Raw genomic sequence first — 19,171 nt, forward strand, 5'->3', positions numbered from 1 at the left:
ATGCAAGGTTAGAAACTAGGGGGTTTGAGTGGTTAGAGAGTTTATAACGGAAGGAGTGATATCTGGTTCGGGCTAAATCGATTACATAGGGAACATTAAGGTCTTTCTTAAAAGTTAAATTTTATTAAATAATTCATAGGTCAAAAACCTATGTTCTAACTTTAACATTTATTCGCAAAACCCTTAATTTTTCAGTTCTGTAATTGAAAAGTTAATAACAATTTGGGGAAAATACATTGAAAATTAGGTTAAATATTTTGAATAAAAATGTTTTGATTTTATAAAGCTTTTTAACTAAATAACCTTTCCTGTGAAAGCTGACATTTTATATGAAACGACTCGATAAGATATCGCTCTCAATTGAAAAAAAAAACAGTATTGAATAAAAGTGGGCGGGGTTAAGTGTTAATATTCCTTTTCTAATCGTACCTCTTTGGCAATTCTAACTGAAAAGAGGTTAATGGATGTTTAGTTTTGGCACCTAGTTTAAAAGGAGTTATCTAAAGGTGTTAAAGTGACAGTTGTTACTTAGTAATTGTTTTGACTGTTGGAATCTTTAAATTTCGAAAAATGGCTAAGAAAAGAAGATTAGGGAGTGCTTCTAAAGGTGTAAAATCTAGAGACAGATCTCCACAGAGTATGTTTATTTATTTCCGTTTCTTCCATAATTTAAGTAATGATAAACATTAAAGTAACTTTTTTAAATTTAATAAAAGGTTCATGTCTTTAGGGAGTTCAAAATTAGTGAAGATTTTTATATTAATCTAGAAAATATTATTAATAGTTTTGGAAGATTATTGATGATTGACTGTGTGTATAGATAAATGGAATATGGTCTGGGTGCGGTTAATAAAACTCAAATAGTAAATAATTATACCATTTTTATTGAGTCAACGTTTCGCCCCACATTGCAGGGCTTCGTCAGGGCTAAAAAAGATACAAACACTTGACATAGTTACAAAAAAAAACAAAAAACATAAGTGGAACAACAGGGGTATACAATGAAAAGTAAAATATAATAAGGAAAATTAAAGGTTGTAAACAGTAAATGAAAAGGGTAATAGTAACAGATAGATAAGAAATAAAATAAGAGAAGAAATATTAAAGAAAGTACAAATTAAGAGATGAAAAAAGAAAAGAATGATATTAAATGATGAGATCATCTCATCATTTGATTTTATTCTTTTCTATCATTTGAGATCATCTCATCATTTGATTTTATTCTTTTCTTTTTTGATCTCTTAATTTGTACTTTCTTTAATATTTCTGCTCTTATTTTATCTCTTAACTATCTGTTACTATTACCCTTTTCATCTACTGTTTACTACCTTTAATTTTCCTTATTATATTTTACTTTTCATTGTATACCCCTGTTGTTTCACTTTTGTTTTTTTGTAACTATGTCAAGTGTTTGTATCTTTTTTAGCCCTGACGAAGTCCTGCAACGTGGGGCGAAACGTTGGCTCAATAAAAATAGTATAATTATTTACTATTTGAGTTTTTTTGACCGCACCCGGACCATATTCTATTCATTAATAGTTTTGATTAAAATCATTTACTTATTTCAGTGTCTGATCTTATCTTATAGTTAAAGCATCAGCATTAATTCTTAAATTCCTGTATATATGGAGTAAAAACCTGTTACCAAAACTATAAACTTTTTATTAAACTGTATAGAATTGTATGCTCTATTGCAAGGATCCAACTTTTTTGCTTGAAATCTGTCTTCCTTTAGAATATTAACAATACGCTATGTTTATGGAGTGTTTCTCCAAATACTACTGATATTATTCTTTATAACTAATTATATCCATTTCTTTCTTTAAATTTAGTCTTCATAGTTAAATAATTAAAAACATAACACACAATTGTTTAAACGATATCATTCACTCTTGATATTGTTTAAACAATGGTGTTTTATATTTTTGTAATTATGAAAACTAAATTTCTAAAAAGAAATGGATATATTTGACTATAAGGAATAATAGTATTAGAAGATGGGAAAACGCCCTAAAACGTTGTACAAGTAAATATAGACTATTGTTAATATTCTAAAGGAAGTCTATTTTCACCTCAATATCTTAATATAAAAAGAAAAAAAACTTCCTATGAAATAAAATCTAAAAGTAATATATCACACATGTTTTTTTTTAATCTGAAATAAGGTGTGAATTTATAAATAAAGTTAAAAAGGAAAACATTAACATTGTTCGAATCCTTTGTTTTTTATACATTTATCTCTTAAACTAATTTTTGATATTATATATAAGATTATTTACTGAAATCTTATTTGTTTTTTTTATGAAGTTATTTTTCATCTATTTAAGGCGGTGATGAAATTATATCTGCAAGAGATAGGTTCAAGGGAGCCTTGCAGGACCTCCTACCCCACAGCGATGAAGAGAGCGATATCAGTGATGAGGAGCAATGGGCCTCCAAGTATAACCTAATAGAATACAATAACTTATTACTCGAACCATTAAATAACTTGTTAACACTAAGCTATTTATATGTTTAGGTCGAAGCGTATCAATATCCACAAAAAGAAACAGCAAACAGAGAAGCCTCCGGAAGAAAATTCAAATAAATGTCAGCAGACATTTGTGATGAAAATGTTCGATCGGAGTGTTGACTTGGCCCAATTCACTGAAAATACACCTCTCTACCCAATCTGTAGGGCGTGGATTGCCAATCAGCCTAGCAAGATATATAGCATGTGAGAAACTATTAGTTTGCTAAGTTGAATTTTTAATTACCGAAGAACTCATAGCCACTTTTCACTTATGTTTGGAATTCTTCAATTGTTTCATTTTCAGCCGTTTACAAAATCTTTCAGAGAAAAAGTTTGTTTTTTATTCATTTATTTCTAAGAATTACCTAAAGTCTATACAAATAATAGAATTTGTGTGGTTTCTGGAAATAACTTAAATGAGAGTTCATATTTATAAATTTATGTTTTGTATAGATTTTTTTAATATATTCCCAATATAGCCGTATCGCCATAGGGCCCTGTTTCATAATAAAGTACAAACTAATACTATTAGTTATGAGAGATAGTTGACCATGGATGATAAATGAGGAGAAGATGGTTGGGGGTGCGGTCGTCACATTAAAATACATTTAACGTCGGGACATTAAAATTTTTTGTCTTTTTCATTGACCGCACCCCCAACCATCTTCTCCTCATTTAATACTATTAGTGTTGTAGATTTATCTTAATTCAATTACACTGACTTGTACAACAGTAACTTGTACTTTAGTATTCTTTAATTCCTAATAGTCTACTAATAGACTAATAGTCATCCCTATCATGAAAAAAATAAGTATTAGTATTATTAACACACTAATTTCTACACTTGTACTATGAACTAATACTATTAGCTTTCATTATGAAACAGGGCCCTGGTTGGCCTTATATAGTTGTAACTGTTTTAAGTTATTTTTAACAGTTGATAGTTGGAGGGAAGTAAAGTCTTGTGCAAGAGGCAGCCGAACTATTTGCAATGCTATAACCTTTAACTCTTATAATTGAAAGTATTAAAGATCAATTGAAAAAATAAAATCTAGATAAAATTTTATGTATAGATGATTTGACCATATGTGAATTATAAATTATACATATTGGAAGAAGATAGTTGTCCGTATGAAGTAGGTTGTGGGAAAATAGTCCAGGTGGTGGTCAATAAAGCTATCAACATAGTATAAAAAACTATTTATAGTTAACCAATGTTTTTCCCCATGTTGCAGGGGCATCTGCACTAAAAAAAAATACCAACATAAATGAACAAAGTAAATGAAAAATTAAAAAGATGTACAGTAAAACGAAAAATTAAATAAGAATAATTACACAATTAATAATGTAAACATAAATGAACAAAGTAAATGAAAAATTAAAAAGATGTACAAAGAAACAAAAAATTAAATAAGAATAATAAAAGGAATAACAACAGATAAAAAAAGGAATATAAAATACAGTACATACCAAAAGATGGACAAAGGGGAATAAGAGTAAAATCTAGAATAAAAATAGATAATAAACAAAATTGGAAATAAACCTTTTAGACCAGAGGTCAAATAGTTTTTTATACCTTTATTGACCGCCACCCGGACTATCTTCCTACAATATAAATTATAAATTTATTATTTTTTAAAAATAATTTAATTATTTAAATTTTAACTTTAACTTACTGATTTTTATGATAGTACTGCTTGTTTATAATTTTTTTTTGTTTGATTTGTCACCTGTGACTTTAACAATAACTGATTGTCTTCTTTGTTGTAGCATTTTCTCATACATCAGTATCATGTATTATATGTATATCTAATTTTCATAATTGTTTAAATTAAATTCTTTTGGTTTATTTTGTCTAAAAATTCACATTTTTGCATATTGAAGCCATTACCAAGCTCTTAGATGATTATGAATTCCATCTAATGTGTAGTAGGCAGTATCTTCTTATAACATGAGATCTATTCTTAATTGTTTTTGTGATTTTGAATCGGTCATTTGAGAAACAATTTGTAACAACACAGTTCAAGCTAGAAGACATTTGAAGTTCATCAAGATTTTTGGCCAAGATCAGATAATTAATTATAAAATTGTGTTACTGTGTAATTACCAAATAATTCTATATATTATCAATAAGATACCTCTTGGGTGAACCCAAATAAGCTTACTATTAAAATGCGTCTAGATGTCAATAGTTTCTTTGAGATGTGTATAAGATCCTGTCGAGACGAGATATTTTTGTATTGAGTCCTTACTGGGCTCTACCAGGATATCTCAAATTGGTCAAAAAATATTTTTTTGCGATGTTACATCAATGTCCTTCCACCTTTCTCTCGAACACATAGAAGTTTTAAGGACGTTCCTCTCATAGTTGTCACCTACTAGATTAGCAGACAAGTGCCCTCTGGTAGTATAACATTTTCTTTCACAATGCCTAGAAACTATTTCCCTTCAGCATTGTGGTAATGTTGAAAGAGTGGTGCCCTTTGGATACCTCTGTCTACCTAAGCTTCTCAATATCTCATTCCTACCTGCTTCTAAATCTAGTGAAACTGAGAATAAGAATAAACTGTATCGAGGCCTTTTGGGAGATCATATTAACCTACTTTGATAGAACTTAATCCCCATTTTTTCCAAAAATGAAACCTAAGGTTTACTTTTTTAAATGAGTTGTTTATCAAATGACTGAATCATTTAAATCTTTTGAATTCCTGCTAAAGTAGCCGTTCTGAAAGAATCATTATCTATTTATTATTTATTTGTTTTTAGTAAAAAAGAACCATTAACTGAAATAAAAGAAGAACCTGGATTCCAATATCCTAAGGATGAGAACGACTTTGACAATGTGAGAGACACGTACAGGTTACCTCAGCCGGATCCTCCTGTCGGTGACGGCTGTTTCCAATGGAGAATACCTGATTTGATTCAGTATGAGAGTAAATTCACATCTATGCAACAGGTGTCTTTTTTTCTTATTTTTGGCTTTATTTCTTGTTATATTGGTTTGTAGATAACTTCTTGAAAACTATTTTATCACTACAGTAACGTGATGAAATGGAAAATAAATTTTATTTTGGGACAGAAGTCCCCTAAGAATAATTACTAAAGTTTATTATACTTTATGATTATTTGTTGGGCAAGATATTTATAAAATTGTGGTAATTAAGTTACAATTTTATGTTGATAATTAATGTTAAATACAGATTATTTACATTGACATGGTACTTTGATTATGTAGTAATTGAAGGAATAGGTGTTGTTTAAATGAAACAAGAATTAGCAAATAGAGCTGAGTATAGAATTACAGGAGGTCACATGAATAATAAAGGATTTGGTCTAGGAGGCAGTTTATAAACTTTTCTATGAGAGAGCATTTATAAATCATTCAGTTGGGATCTAGCAATCACCCTGGACATCCGAGGAGTTAGGGTCAGACCAAGTGAGGAGGGTAACATACCTCAATAACACCTAGCCATGTTGTTGAGAAAGACTAGGATCTTCGCCATCCCCGTATGATGAAAGATAACGATCTCTTCCTCAGGGAGATCATATACAGTTGAGAGGTGGTGGGCCCAGCTCATTTTAAGTTGCGAATGGCTTGACCACCCAACATCGGCGAGCTACCGGAAGAAGAGGAATCTGACCCAAACTAAGACCAGGAGATCTAGTTGTAGTGCCGGACAGACATGATGCAACCTTATCAGTAAGGTACAAACCCAAGTGTTGGGCTAGATCAGAGTTAATATTTTAAAATTATAATAAGATAATTTAAAAATAAATCATGAGGTGTATATAGTTTACCATAGATTACTGATTGGAGGAGATGGTCGGGGGGTGCGGTCAGCAAAGGAACAACATAAATAAACAAAAATTTTTATTTATGCCGACGTTTCGACCTGATGAAGACCACACCACCCGACCATCTTTTCCAATTAAAAATAAAATATTTATTTTTGGCAGTAATGGCATGCGCAAGCCCAATACATTATCCCATTGCTGCTGTACTTTTATGCCAGAAATGGCTAGGAAGGGGATAAAACAAAATGTTAAGCTCTAGAATTTAATAGATGATGGATGAATTATAAGAGTGAGGAGAATAAAGGTTTTGATGGATTTTTGTTTCAAAGTTTTGGACAAAAAAATTCCAAGCCATTAATGAGTATCTTCAGTCTCAACACTAGATAATAATTTATTAGTATTTTGTGATCAAATTGCTTCAAATTTAACCCGTATTATAATATATGCAATAACATTCTATCCCTTTGGATGCATAGGCTTATTTTCAGGATATTTTTTTAGTAATGTAAGAAAAACATATTAAAATTAATAGAGATCATAATATCTCATATTGTTTCATATAACCTGGGTATTCTCATGTGTTCAAATCTTATGATACATTTTGCACAGGATGGTGTGGAGCCTCCATCGAAAGAGGAAATTCTCCAGGATAACTTGGCTCACTGGGGTAAAGTCCGAAAGAGCTGGATGGAGGCATCGACAAGGAATGACAGCAGATACAAGAAGAGTATCACGATTCTCAGTGCCATGTATAACAAGTAAGTGGTTTTATCTAACAAATATTATGGAAATTCATGATATTGTGTTAAATGGAAAAAGTTTTAACATGTGAAATGTTACAAGTATAGGATTGTAAACTACCTAATTTAAAATCCATATTATATGTTAAATGCAGAGGAGTTCCTATCAAATTTTCTGGGTAACTTGTTTTGTAATATTGCAATCTTTATGACATAAAAAAAGCTTTGTCACATCATCTTTCACCCTTCTCACTTGTTTCCTCTCCTAGTTTTTTTTCCCCCAATACTTGATTATTATTTTTATCCATTATTCTATAAGATTTTATGAATTTCTAAACCAAACATGAACTACTAGCAACTAACCTATCAAAAAGACAACAGACAAAATAGTTTAAAGTTCAGTTGGTTTGTTGCGTGATGTCATTTTCTATTTAGCAAACCTATTGACAGACTCTCAGCCATGTTAAATATTATATCATTTTAAGATGTTAAAAAAAGGAAATATTTCTTCATTTGACACACTTTACCATGTTGAACTAAAGATTACGAATACTTCTATTGATGAAAAATGTCTTACTTTTTCCATATTTTCTAAAATGGGTTTATTTTTCACTTAAAACCTTTAAAATTATCATAAAGCATTTCTGTTATATTAAAATAAGTGCAAGTTGTTTATTAGTCACACTTAAATTCAATTTTTACAGCTTTATTATAAGTAAGAGTATCTAGATTTATTTGGTTCAGATATAGGGGGAAAATTTTTAAAATAAATTAATTTCAGTGGGCCAGGATAGCAAAATATTGTAGGAAGTCTTAGCAGTCCCGAGGGTAATAACAATAATTTTAAGGCTGTTTCGGCTGACGGTGTTGAGGCCTCACTTTAGCAACCTGTAGTGGTGCCGGTTCGATTCTGGCATGTACAGTCTGACGTTTATTTTGTGATGGTCCCATATAATGAAAACTTCAAGTTCCTACTCTGGTTAGAATAAATTCGTTACCTATAGGTAAAATTAAAAAAAAAAAAAAAAAAAAAATTGTTTTAGATTCTGCTAGAACCATCGGTCATATAAAATCTAGACATTCTCTATATTGTCAGTCTACCTAAGCCATTAGAACCATGCGTTGCTGTATGGTAACAGCAACTGGAATGAAGTTTAGAATTTTATGAAACACATTATGGCTTTTAACATTGTAAACAATCAGTGAAACAGGGGTGGAAAACTATCCTCCCCTTTAATTTAGTATCAATTCAGACGTTTATTTATCAAGTACATTCAAATAAAACCTCTTTTTGTTTTCTGATTATATTTTGGAACCCGAGAACTCCTTATCTTTACAAGAAGGGTATATCTAATTTTAGTAGCATTATTTACTCGGAAAGCTTTTCAAAATCAATTACTAACCATATTTTATAAGTGTTGGCAAGGTCAAAACTAGAAGGGAGACAAGCCATAGTCAATCAGGTTGTGACATTTCAGCTCGGAAAAGGGAAATAAAACCAAAATTTTAATAAAATTATATATAATTGTCCCAGTGCTTTATTAGTTATTACAATTAGTATTTGCTTGGAAAAAAAAATTAATTTTAGTGAATTAATAATTTTTTCACTTCTGGGGGAGGGGAGCAGCTGCCCCCACTGGGTACGCCCATGAGTGTTGGTGTAATTTGATCATGCTTTATTTGGTTTTGAGCTCTCTACAGACTTATAAACATATATGTTACCATATATATGCTGTATCTTTGCTCTTGAAAAGTGCATGCAAAATTCCACAAGTACAGCTAATTGTATTTGTATTACAACAAAATTGAATGCTTATGAATAAAACAATATAACAACAATAATTTTGGCGCTAATGGGTTTATTCAAAAGGAAAGAATATTAAAGAACAAAATCATACCTAACTAGGTAATCAATAATTTAACATGGACTATTGTTATTATCAATGTTTATTCTCAATGATTTTGATTAAAACTTTTAGAAACTATTTTTTTTTTTTTTTTAAGTGAAGCTTTACTGACTTTCTACAACTCAGAAAAAAAAATTGTACAGAAGTAAATTGATTTTGTGACGCAAGAGGGAACAGCAGTGGTGGGGCGGCCACACCAGTCAAGTCAAACAATTTTTATATTGTAATAAGAGAGTAGGAGCTTACGGAAGCATAACTTCTGTTGTCTTATTTTCTCCTATTATGATATAAAAATTTTTCTGCTGGAATTGACTTACGAAATAAGTGTTCTAATTTAATTATTATTATTCTGGAACTAACATTCTCTGCCTTTAACTACAAGAGGGAACACTTGATCATTATTAATACAATTTTAATATGTTATTTTATTTCATCTGAAGTTTCACTTCTGTCTGCTACATTTATTTACTTTTTTAAATTTCTATGAGACTAATATTGTAATTTATTGCTTGTTTCAGAGCTCAGAGGCAGTTTCAAAATTGAAATGGTGGTGCATTTTATTTATTTGAGGATTGGAGGAGGATTATATATATATGTATGAAATAATTTGTTTTTAATGTCTATAAAGAATACAGTCAATTGAACGTTTTATTATGAATTATAGGGCTTAAAAGTATTATGAATTGAAAATTATGGTCCTTAATGGCAGAGATGGGCAAAAATTAGCTATAGCAAAAACTAATAGCTAAAGTTGCCATGGATACGACCCTTATTCATGAATGAACCATTGATAAATAAATATCGTATCCATGGCGATTTTAGCTATTAGTTTCAATGTTGCCCAACTCTGCTTAATGGGAACTTCCATTGTATCTCAGAATATATATTGCTGTATGTTAAACCAATATATGTATATCTAACTTAGAAACTTAGTTAAAATGAATAAACTTCAGTTTCGTGCAATATAAATACAAAATGCATAAGTTATTAGTCTGTCTATAGCATAATGAATTTTTTTGTAGTCAATATTTTTTCTAATTAATAATCATTGAGTATATTGTTTCTTGGAATTTAAATATATCTCTTATTTACTTAATTGAGATAATAGATTATGAATTAATTTTTTTAATCTTAGGTTTCTTATGATCTCGGAATGAAATGGTAATTAGTATCAATATTAGCCCTTTCATAAATTCAAGATTTAACAAATACAAACGTAATGATCTCATTTTCATATTTATACAACCATGAACTTGGCATTTTATACATAGTGATGATATGAATGTAAACAGTAATATAGCATACATTAGTAACTATCCACTGCCATCATGATGAAGAAAAATTAAATCTATAGGAACAATAGAATAGAAGTCATTGCTTTGGTAACTGTTATCAATGGCTGATCCATAACCTATCTTTTCAGTTATCTATTTAGGAGCTCTATGTTCTATTCAGATTTCTTGTTTCTGTTTTGTAATTTATTGTATTATATTGATTTTCAGTTATTGTTATGGATTCTAGAAATTTTTATCTAAATTATTAAATTTAAAATTTATTATTATATAATATCATATTCAACCGGTGTGAGTTAAATGTGGTCAAAAAGATTTTTATCTTAAACATTTTGATCAATATTAAAATTAAACTTACACAGTAATATAGCAGAAATTATTTATTATCCACTGCCATCATGATGAAGAAAAATAATATGTTTAGTCATTGCTTTGGTAACCTCATTATCAATGACTGATCCATAACCTATCTTTATTTATTTAGGAGCTCTATGTTCCTTTAAAATTTCTTGTGTCTGTTTTGTATTAAGTGTCAGTTATTGTTATAGCTTCTAAAAGTTTTCTTCTAAAATATTAGCTGTTAAAAATTTATTATTGTGGTATAGATAGTATAATGATATATTAATTATGTAGATTTAATGCAGTCCAAAAGATTCTGTTCCTAGTCATTTTAATTGATATTTACTAATTAAAACACCTGAAATTATTAGAATAACTTTTTTTTTTACTCGTAGGAAGATAGCCTGTGTGGCAGTCAATAAAGGTACAGAGAAGTAAAAAAAAAACTTTTATGGTAACCAATGTTTTGCCATACTTTCCCCAGCTTCGTCGAGGCTAAATAAAACAAGTTACAAACATTATAAGATGTGACAAGAAAATTACAATACATGTAGATAGGGAGTAATAGGTTATACAAAAATTTTTAAAAGATATAAATTAATTATTAAATTTAAATTAAATCTGTACCACTATAACCCATGAAGGGTCAGGGGTACAGTACATTGTAAGAGAGTATTGTTAATAGACCAACGGTTGTGCAAGGAGGTGATTTGGTCAGAATCACACATGACCATCAGATTTTTGAGGGTACCCACTTTATCAGGGACAAATTAAATAATTAAGAAAATACAAATATAGATGAATAGGAAACTAATAATAGGTAAAGTCATACGTGAATATAGAACTCGAGTAATAAATAGTAGTACAATACTTAATAGAAATAGTAACAAATATCATTAAAAAAAAAAAAATAAATTTGTTACTCTCTTTGTGTACTTATTCTAGTTTTCTTGTCAGATCTTATAATGTTTGTATCTTGTTTTCATTTAGTCCTGACAAAGCCCTATAAAGTGGGGCTAAATTTTGGTTACCAATAAATAAGTTTATTTTTACTATTTTGTATCTTTATTGACTTCCCCCTGAACTATCTTCATATGATTTACCTTATGTTCAAGGTACTAAAAACCCAGCATGGCTTCTCTAAGTGTCTAATTCTTTAAACTTCAGATAGGAATATTTTCTGATGGCAACCTATTCAATTCCTAAGGAAAAATCTATGTAGACTTCTTTGAGGATCTAATGCATAAAGATTGATAAAATGTTTTTTTTTTTCATTTTCATCCTTATTAGAAATTTATACAATTTTCTTTTTAAAAATGTGATTAAGGCAATTTTCTAATAAACTAAGCCTGTGCGAGCCGTATGTTACTGAAATCAAATTACTTCAGATACTTGAACTGTCAATCATAAACTGTTTCAAAATTTAAATTTTTACAGTTAAAAATTTGGTGAATTCGAAAGAATTGTTTCTATATATAAATAATCAACAGCAAATGGCTCTTATAGCACTGGAAGGGTTAAATTGATACAAGATATGTATATAATTATTTGATATCTTATTTATACATAGATTTATAGTTATAGATATCTTATTGTGTGAAATGTTGATACTAATACTTTTATTATTATACTTATATAATAATATATAATCTGAACAGTTTTACATATCATCTCTACCATATTTACTTTTATGTGAGCAGCACTTTGAGGTTAAAATGTTTTTTTTAAATTATAACAATTCAGATTTATTGAATTAAGAATATTTTACAAAAAAATTAATAAGAATTATATATCACTACAATTGAAATATATTTTTTTGTAATTATTTTAATAAGAACTTTGGATGTAATTTAATTTCATTAATTCATCAATATATGCTTTATAACTTCTGTACTATAACAAATTATTTAAATTCCTTCAACATTAAAGGCCGAGGCATCCAGAACACAATCTTTGACTGTCGCTATCTTCTCGTATGATAGATTGCTTGATCTATATATCGTACAACCAAATTGCCATGGGCAAAGATCACATTATGTATTCCTCAGCATTACAGCTCAACTTCAGGAAAGAAATATATTCCTAAAAGGATATTGGTTGCAAATTCGTAGTTATATCTGAACATGTGCCCTAATAAAATTTTTAAATGAAAACAGAGATAGATGAAGAGTTAGGCAATCGTATATTATTTTTCAGTTTGATTTAACAATTAGATATTCACAGGGTAAGGATAATATGGAAGCAGATACACTCAGCTGAAATCCTTTATTTGATGGTTTTTAAAACAAAGATGATATCCTTCTGCTTGGATTAATAACTCAGATTTGAAATTTTTCTTATTACGATATATGTAAGAGATAGTAAATGTAAATGGCTTTTTGAAACAAAAAACTATGAATAACTTAATAAAGCATAAGGACATTTGTGTTTAGTGTGTGTGTTTCTTTAGAATTTTAAATTCTAAAAATTTAATTAGATTTTAAAGAAGTATCTCAGAAATAAAGAAGGAAGGTAATGGATGTATGTTAGATATGAAATAATCAAATGGTTCATTAGTTTATATAAAATATCAATATTTTTTCTCGACTCAGTGGATCCTGAAATATATGAATTAAGGTGTTGGTCATAAAACACGGAAACTGAACTTTTTTAAGAATGCAAGTTCTTTGTATCACCGGCTTTTTCAAGGTTGATTTCATAAATTGAAGTGTTCATGTGTAAAAAATGGTAACTCATTTTTTTTTTTCTGAATATAAGTTTTTTACATCACCAGATTTTTTAAGGGTGATTTTATAAATTTTTGAAAGAATCTTTAAGAAATTTGATTTTTTAAGAGAATGTTGAGGAAATTCCCTTTGGTAGACCTCCAATAATATTTCTAGAGTAAAGCATCTCAAGGCAATCTTCTTTTCAAACCCCCTTTAGAGGATTATCAGGTAATGAAGACGAAGCAATGTTAAAAACAAATGGGTTTCGGTGGTTCGGGATTTATCATAGGATTGGTAACTGCTTCTGTCCAAATCTGCATCATATGGAGCATTGAGGTCCTGATGGATGACTTTATTCATGAAAAAGTAAGGACCATTAAGGATTTTAGATTGAAAGGATGAAATATGATAGGAATTTGATGGTTTAGTGGAGCCCCAAAGCTTAACTCCGTAAATCAAGCACATTATATTTAATAAAAAAGCAAACTAACAATACAAATAAACAAACACAACAGATCTGTATCACACATAATTGCATCAACAGCTTAACCTATAAACATTAAAAAAGGACTACTTTATTTGAATAACAAATCACACAAACATATCTGGTTAATAATATAAACAATTATTATTTAGTAATTTAATTTATTAACAATAATCTCCTTTACTAAATTCATAACCTTAAAAATACTCTCTAAAATCAAAGACATCTTTATTTTATTAAACTTACACAGTGATGACATGAATATGAACAGTAATAAATCATAAATTATTTATTATCCACTGCCATCATGATGGAGAAAAATAATATCATCAGCGATAATAGAAGTCATGTTTTTAGTGACCCCATTATCAATGACTGATCCATACCCTATCTTTCCAGTTACATAAACTCGCATACCTTTGCGCAAATATGAATAGGCCAATTCCTGCAAAGATGGTTTAAACACGCATATTTTGTGCCAATCTGTCTTTTCTTTATACTCTCCTGTTAAATGAAAATTTTAAACTAATAATATTAATGGTTAATGAATAATTTTTTTAACTAAATAAATTGACATAAATTATTTTTCATTCCTGAGTATAAGAGGATTAAAAATGCACATTTCTAACAAAGTTGCTTAATATTTACAATTCCTTTGTATTAGAATTAAAAGCTGTGATATTTCAAAATTATATTTCTAATATAATATATTGCACATTGCTAGTTAAAGTGCAAAGTGAGAAGTAGTCATGTGTGATATTTTTCAGAGTGATCAAATAGCACATGGTTAAAGTATGAAATATTCTAAAATTAAAATTTGTGTAATGAAAAAAATAAAATAAATGATCTACCTTCTAGACAAGAGTGTGTAAAGGTGTCTCTACACATTTGTCAAACTTAAGCAAATTTGTGCATGTGAATGGGTATTTTGGATTGACTGGTACAAGTTGGCCAAAATTTATGCTGCATTCACACATTTGTTTTCAAATTTGCATTATTTTAGAACTGCCAACAGATGAATATTAGCATTTGTACTAGTCTTGGATTTACGGCAAGAGGCAAACGCGTATATCCAACATAGGAGATTAAAATATAATGAATTTGATATAAAAACTGGACCAAAATTTAAGAACACCTAATTTTGGAAAATTCATATTTTTAAAACCCATACCGAAAATATAAGAGAGTTGAAATATTTGTCAAAATTAATTAACACCAAAATTCAATTTGATAAATTTAATCAACAAAAGCTAATTTAATTAATGCTAAAACTATTGTATTGGAGCAGGAGGTTACATGACATTAATATAACAATATAATAGGACTAATTACCAGTTTCATATTTGTAATTGTTATGAGTTGCAAGAGAGAAGATAACGGCTGTATGTTCTGTTGTCCCTTTTTTAAGAGGATCGTTACCAACTCTACCCAATAGAGTCACCTGGTTGATAGCTAAAATCAAAATAAACTTATTGTGAGTTTAACTGAAAAAAAAAAACATAATAAATATATTTTCCAAGTCTGAGTACATAGCATTGCTTTACTTTGATAGTGACACAACCTAAAAAAAAAGTTTTAATTTGACATCTATTTCTTTAATTACCAATTTTAAGTATTATCAAACATTTAGGTCTTTTTTAAAAACTCCTTTTTCTATTTGGAATTGTTCTAAAAGATCAAAACTAGAGGTCTTTCATGGTGAACTCCCTCCCTCTGAAGGTCTTGTGGATTTTTTCCTTTTAGAAAAAGGAAGCATTTCTCATAGAGACCATATTTTTCCCATTCCATTTCACTCACCTGATCAAGGTCATTATTCTTCAACGGATCAAAGATCAGTGCTGTTTCTAGTCTTAGGGAACACAACTCTATCTGCAAAATCGTTGGTGTTAATACAATAGACCTTGTCGAATCAGGTGAAATCCTTTTCTTTAAAGAACTTCATTAATTCGTAATTGACCTTACGGAATGAAGAGGGTATTTCAGACTTGCTGCCGCCTTTACAAAAGAGGTACGCAACTTCTATTTGCTGTGGTTTGTGGTTCCTTGAACTCCACACAAGGCTGAATAAATAATATTTAGTTTCAAGACATTGGCCCATTCTGACCCTGAGAGTATGTTTCTCACACATCTGTTGACTTTCAGGGGTTCTTTCAAATGGCAAATACCAATATTTTCTCTCGCAAGTATCATAGAGGCCTCATACTTTGGTAGCCATGATAACAGCCAGTCTTTTAGCAAATTCTTTCCACAGCATTATTGTATATTTACTGGGTAATGGACCATTATGGGGGTGAGGATAGCAGCGTGGTAACTTGCAAAAATAGGCGTGGGAACGTGACGAACCCACGCTATGAAAACTACATCATAAAACGTGCGATGTATTTCCTAAGTACATCGTGCAAGGCCTTGGACCTCTAAGGTCTGTCGTGCCAATGTTAACAATAATAATAAATAATAGACCACTACTACAGAAGAGTTTCTCATTGACAGTGGATAAGTCTTAATCCTTGATGTGTATAACATTGCTGGAGAGATTTTAGCAGAAAACCTGATACTGGCCTTAATATTCCTGCAAATATTAATATCAAAACCTAATATCGCAAGATGTATCTTGATAAGGAAGTATTTATGGTTAATCGTGGATTAATATGAGAAAATGGTTGGGGGGTGCAGTCAGAAAAAACTCAAATAAACAAAAACTTATTTGTTTTTTTGCTAAAAAAACCCACCATCTTCTCATATCTTGGTAAGGGTCACAGTCTAAAGAAGGTAGATAAGGCCTGAAAACAAATATTAATTCACAACATTGATCTTCAGGTATGGCATGAGCTCACTAATTTTTTTAGGTTGTTCTATAATTTTAACACCTTTACATTAAACACCAGTTCTTCCGAGAACTCACATCTTAGATACTTGATGGTATTATCTGCTTATGATGTTTAAGTAACATCTCAATTTTAAGCAAGAGCATCATTCATTTTAACTCCCTTTTGATCTAAAGAAGACCCACAATTTTCTGTGGATTTATAGGTAGACTAATCTCTGTGAGCATCGTTTTGAGGCTATTTATAAATATTTCTGTAGCGCCTTAGTTGCACGCCAAGACAGCCTAGTCATCTGCAAATCCTGTGGGAACCACATATTCTTCTTCTTCTGCATTCTTCCCTTAGATGGCCAGATCAGCAATTAAAATGAAGAATTCCATGGTTCTCCTGAACAGGTTTCCGTAGAGCTCTCTCTGCACCTCAGTTAGACAGGGCAGCATGAGTCTCCTTTGCTCAGAAACAAACATACACCTTTGGAGAATGTGCTCGGAATTTTTCCCACCATCTCTAAATTTGCAGAGAGAACTGAAGCCAATATGGGTGGGCTTTGAGACGGTTGTGACCCATTAGCAGGCGAAAGATGAGGACTTGTCCTCGTTGTGTAAGTTGATGGATGGCATCTCCGGCGTCTTGATTTGGGTGGCTCCTAATCCATCGTTGCCTGATGACAGCTTTATTATGCATTTTTATTTTGTCGAGGCTGAGGTCGCAGTCAAACTGCAAACCTAAGGTCCCCTCCTTAGCCAGCTAGCCTGCCCTCTCGTTTCCAGCAAGGCCACATTGTCCAGGGATTCATTGCAGGACAACTCTCCTGTATCTGATCATCAGGCTTTTAAGTTCCTTGGCTTGTTTTCTCAGGCCTTTTCCCTACTTTGACTTCAGAATCTGCATAGTCCACATTTTATACAATGCTGCCCCTCTATTTATGCCATTCCGTAAAATAATATAAGTTACACAAATTGGGTTTCAATGTATGCCCAGGATAAAACTGAAACAAAAAAAAGTTTTATCAATGAATATTTTAACTAATAATCATAATATAATTACTTTTTTCATATGTTCTTTGGTGAGAATGTTTCTCTTCCTTTTCATTTGTTGTAAAAAGCCTGGCTGGAGCCCAATTCCTAACTCTACAGCTCTCACCCAATCGAATCAATACCTACGACAGTTAATTTTTATAAATTTAGTCCTTTATCATCTTTTTATTAGCCAAGTTAAGAATTTAATATGGAACAGAACTTAATTAATAATACAACTAAAATCTTAAAATATACCACATAATTTTTACAAAATATTTTAAAGAAATTTTATAAAATCTTTTCATAGTATCATAAAAGTGTTATTCATACTTTAAGGTCCAAAATATCGTACCCAACAATTGAAATAAAAATAGCCAATTATCCATAAAATTTAAATTAAAAAATAAACTGCTGCACTACAACCAAAGGAAGTCTCAGGATCAATCCTTTATAAGGAAATAAACAGGAAAATTAATACATTAATTTATCTTTAGTCATGACTAAAGCCACAGCATCAAAGTATATACAAAATATTATTTTTTAACTCAAATATTAAAATCACTACTTCAAATTTTAATCATTTCAATCTAACGAAGTACTAGAAACGTATTTTAAATAGAAATACTAATAAATCTGAAAAAAAAATTAATGACAACACTAAAGTTTTAAGGGTCAATGAGCTAAAGCAATAAAACCGAAGTTTTTCCTGATCAGTTTTAGTTTTTTTAAGTTCAAATAATAAAACAATGGGAAAAATAAAACTTTATTCAAAATATCTCAATAAAAATAAATTTACCCTCTTTGAAAACATTGTTAGCAGTTGGAAGAAAGAAATAATCAATTTATATTTAATCAAGCTTATTCATTATCTTCATAATTATATCTCTAATTCAACATATCATTAAATAAATAAAATTAAAAAGTTCTAAATAGAGATGTTCTTCTGCTGAGTATCTACTGTTAGCTATAATTGTAAGGTTATAAACAAAGAACAAGGAACTAACAAAGGTTTTTTCAAATTGAGCTTGCAATTTTAAATGTCGGAACTTCGTCCGATATGACATGATTTAAAATGATATTCTTAAATGATTAGTTTTTATTTATAAAATAGTATAATACGAAGATCAGTTCTCAAAAGCATTATATTCCAAATTGCGATTTTGAGAAAACTATTATGATTGCTTCAAGAATAATTTGGTTGGGAGGTGCAGCTAGGAAAGTAAAACATATAAATAATGAACTAATCGTAAAGAGATCCAAACACGGTCAGTCGGAATGGTATTCATCATTCAAAAGTCAAACTGACTTGAATCACTATTAATCTGACTAACGCGTATTCGTAAATGAAATATGGAACAGTAAGTAATCCTGTGCAATGTCTCTGTCGATTCGTAATGAAAAGAAAGCTTATTTGGTATTTTCCAGTAAAAATATAGTGAAATGTACGTAGCACTCGCAGCCTCCTCTCCACTTCAAATTTTGAATGATCAAACTTCAAAATATTCTCGGTAATCCATCACATTTACCCTCACACGATCAATCTGAACGTC

At 30.0% G+C, this 19,171-nt stretch overlaps 2 protein-coding genes across 2 annotated transcripts; one reads left to right on the forward strand and one right to left on the reverse strand.

Annotated features, from left to right (window-relative positions):
* Positions 1-438: 438 nt before the first annotated feature.
* On the forward strand, positions 439-9,598 carry mip40 (Myb-interacting protein 40). The gene is made up of 6 exons (XM_014422987.2): positions 439-637; positions 2,328-2,439; positions 2,519-2,716; positions 5,279-5,468; positions 6,917-7,065; positions 9,473-9,598. The coding sequence occupies exons 1-6, from the start codon at positions 571-573 to the stop codon at positions 9,495-9,497; spliced, it is 741 nt and encodes a 246-aa protein (XP_014278473.1). The 5' UTR covers positions 439-570; the 3' UTR covers positions 9,498-9,598.
* A 4,142-nt stretch (positions 9,599-13,740) lies between these two features.
* On the reverse strand, positions 13,741-18,590 carry mtSSB (mitochondrial single stranded DNA-binding protein). Its single transcript, XM_067047869.1, has 4 exons — positions 18,418-18,590; positions 17,650-17,761; positions 15,110-15,229; positions 13,741-14,281 (listed from the first exon to the last, which is right to left on the reverse strand). Exons 1-4 carry the CDS (start codon positions 18,430-18,432, stop codon positions 14,070-14,072), a joined length of 459 nt encoding a protein of 152 aa, XP_066903970.1. The 5' UTR covers positions 18,433-18,590; the 3' UTR covers positions 13,741-14,069.
* Between the last annotated feature and the right edge of the window lie 581 nt (positions 18,591-19,171).

This window comes from Halyomorpha halys, unplaced genomic scaffold (assembly GCF_000696795.3).
Source record: "Halyomorpha halys isolate HHAL.00 unplaced genomic scaffold, Hhal_1.1 Scaffold398.1, whole genome shotgun sequence".
Taxonomy (NCBI): domain Eukaryota; kingdom Metazoa; phylum Arthropoda; class Insecta; order Hemiptera; family Pentatomidae; genus Halyomorpha; species Halyomorpha halys.

Bases quoted from the DNA above. Each gene is read 5' to 3' on its own strand.
- mtSSB (XM_067047869.1), bottom strand. The intron at 15,230-17,649 runs GTAATTATATTA...TTTTGATTTTAG, and splicing joins CCAAAGAACATATGAAAAAA to CTATCAACCAGGTGACTCTA. The intron at 14,282-15,109 runs GTAATTAGTCCT...TTCATTTAACAG, and splicing joins CAATTACAAATATGAAACTG to GAGAGTATAAAGAAAAGACA.
- mip40 (XM_014422987.2), top strand. From the start codon at position 571: ATGGCTAAGAAAAGAAGATTAGGGAGTGCTTCTAAAGGTGTAAAATCT. The intron at 2,717-5,278 runs GTGAGAAACTAT...ATTTGTTTTTAG, and splicing joins CCTAGCAAGATATATAGCAT to TAAAAAAGAACCATTAACTG. The intron at 7,066-9,472 runs GTAAGTGGTTTT...TGCTTGTTTCAG, and splicing joins CTCAGTGCCATGTATAACAA to AGCTCAGAGGCAGTTTCAAA.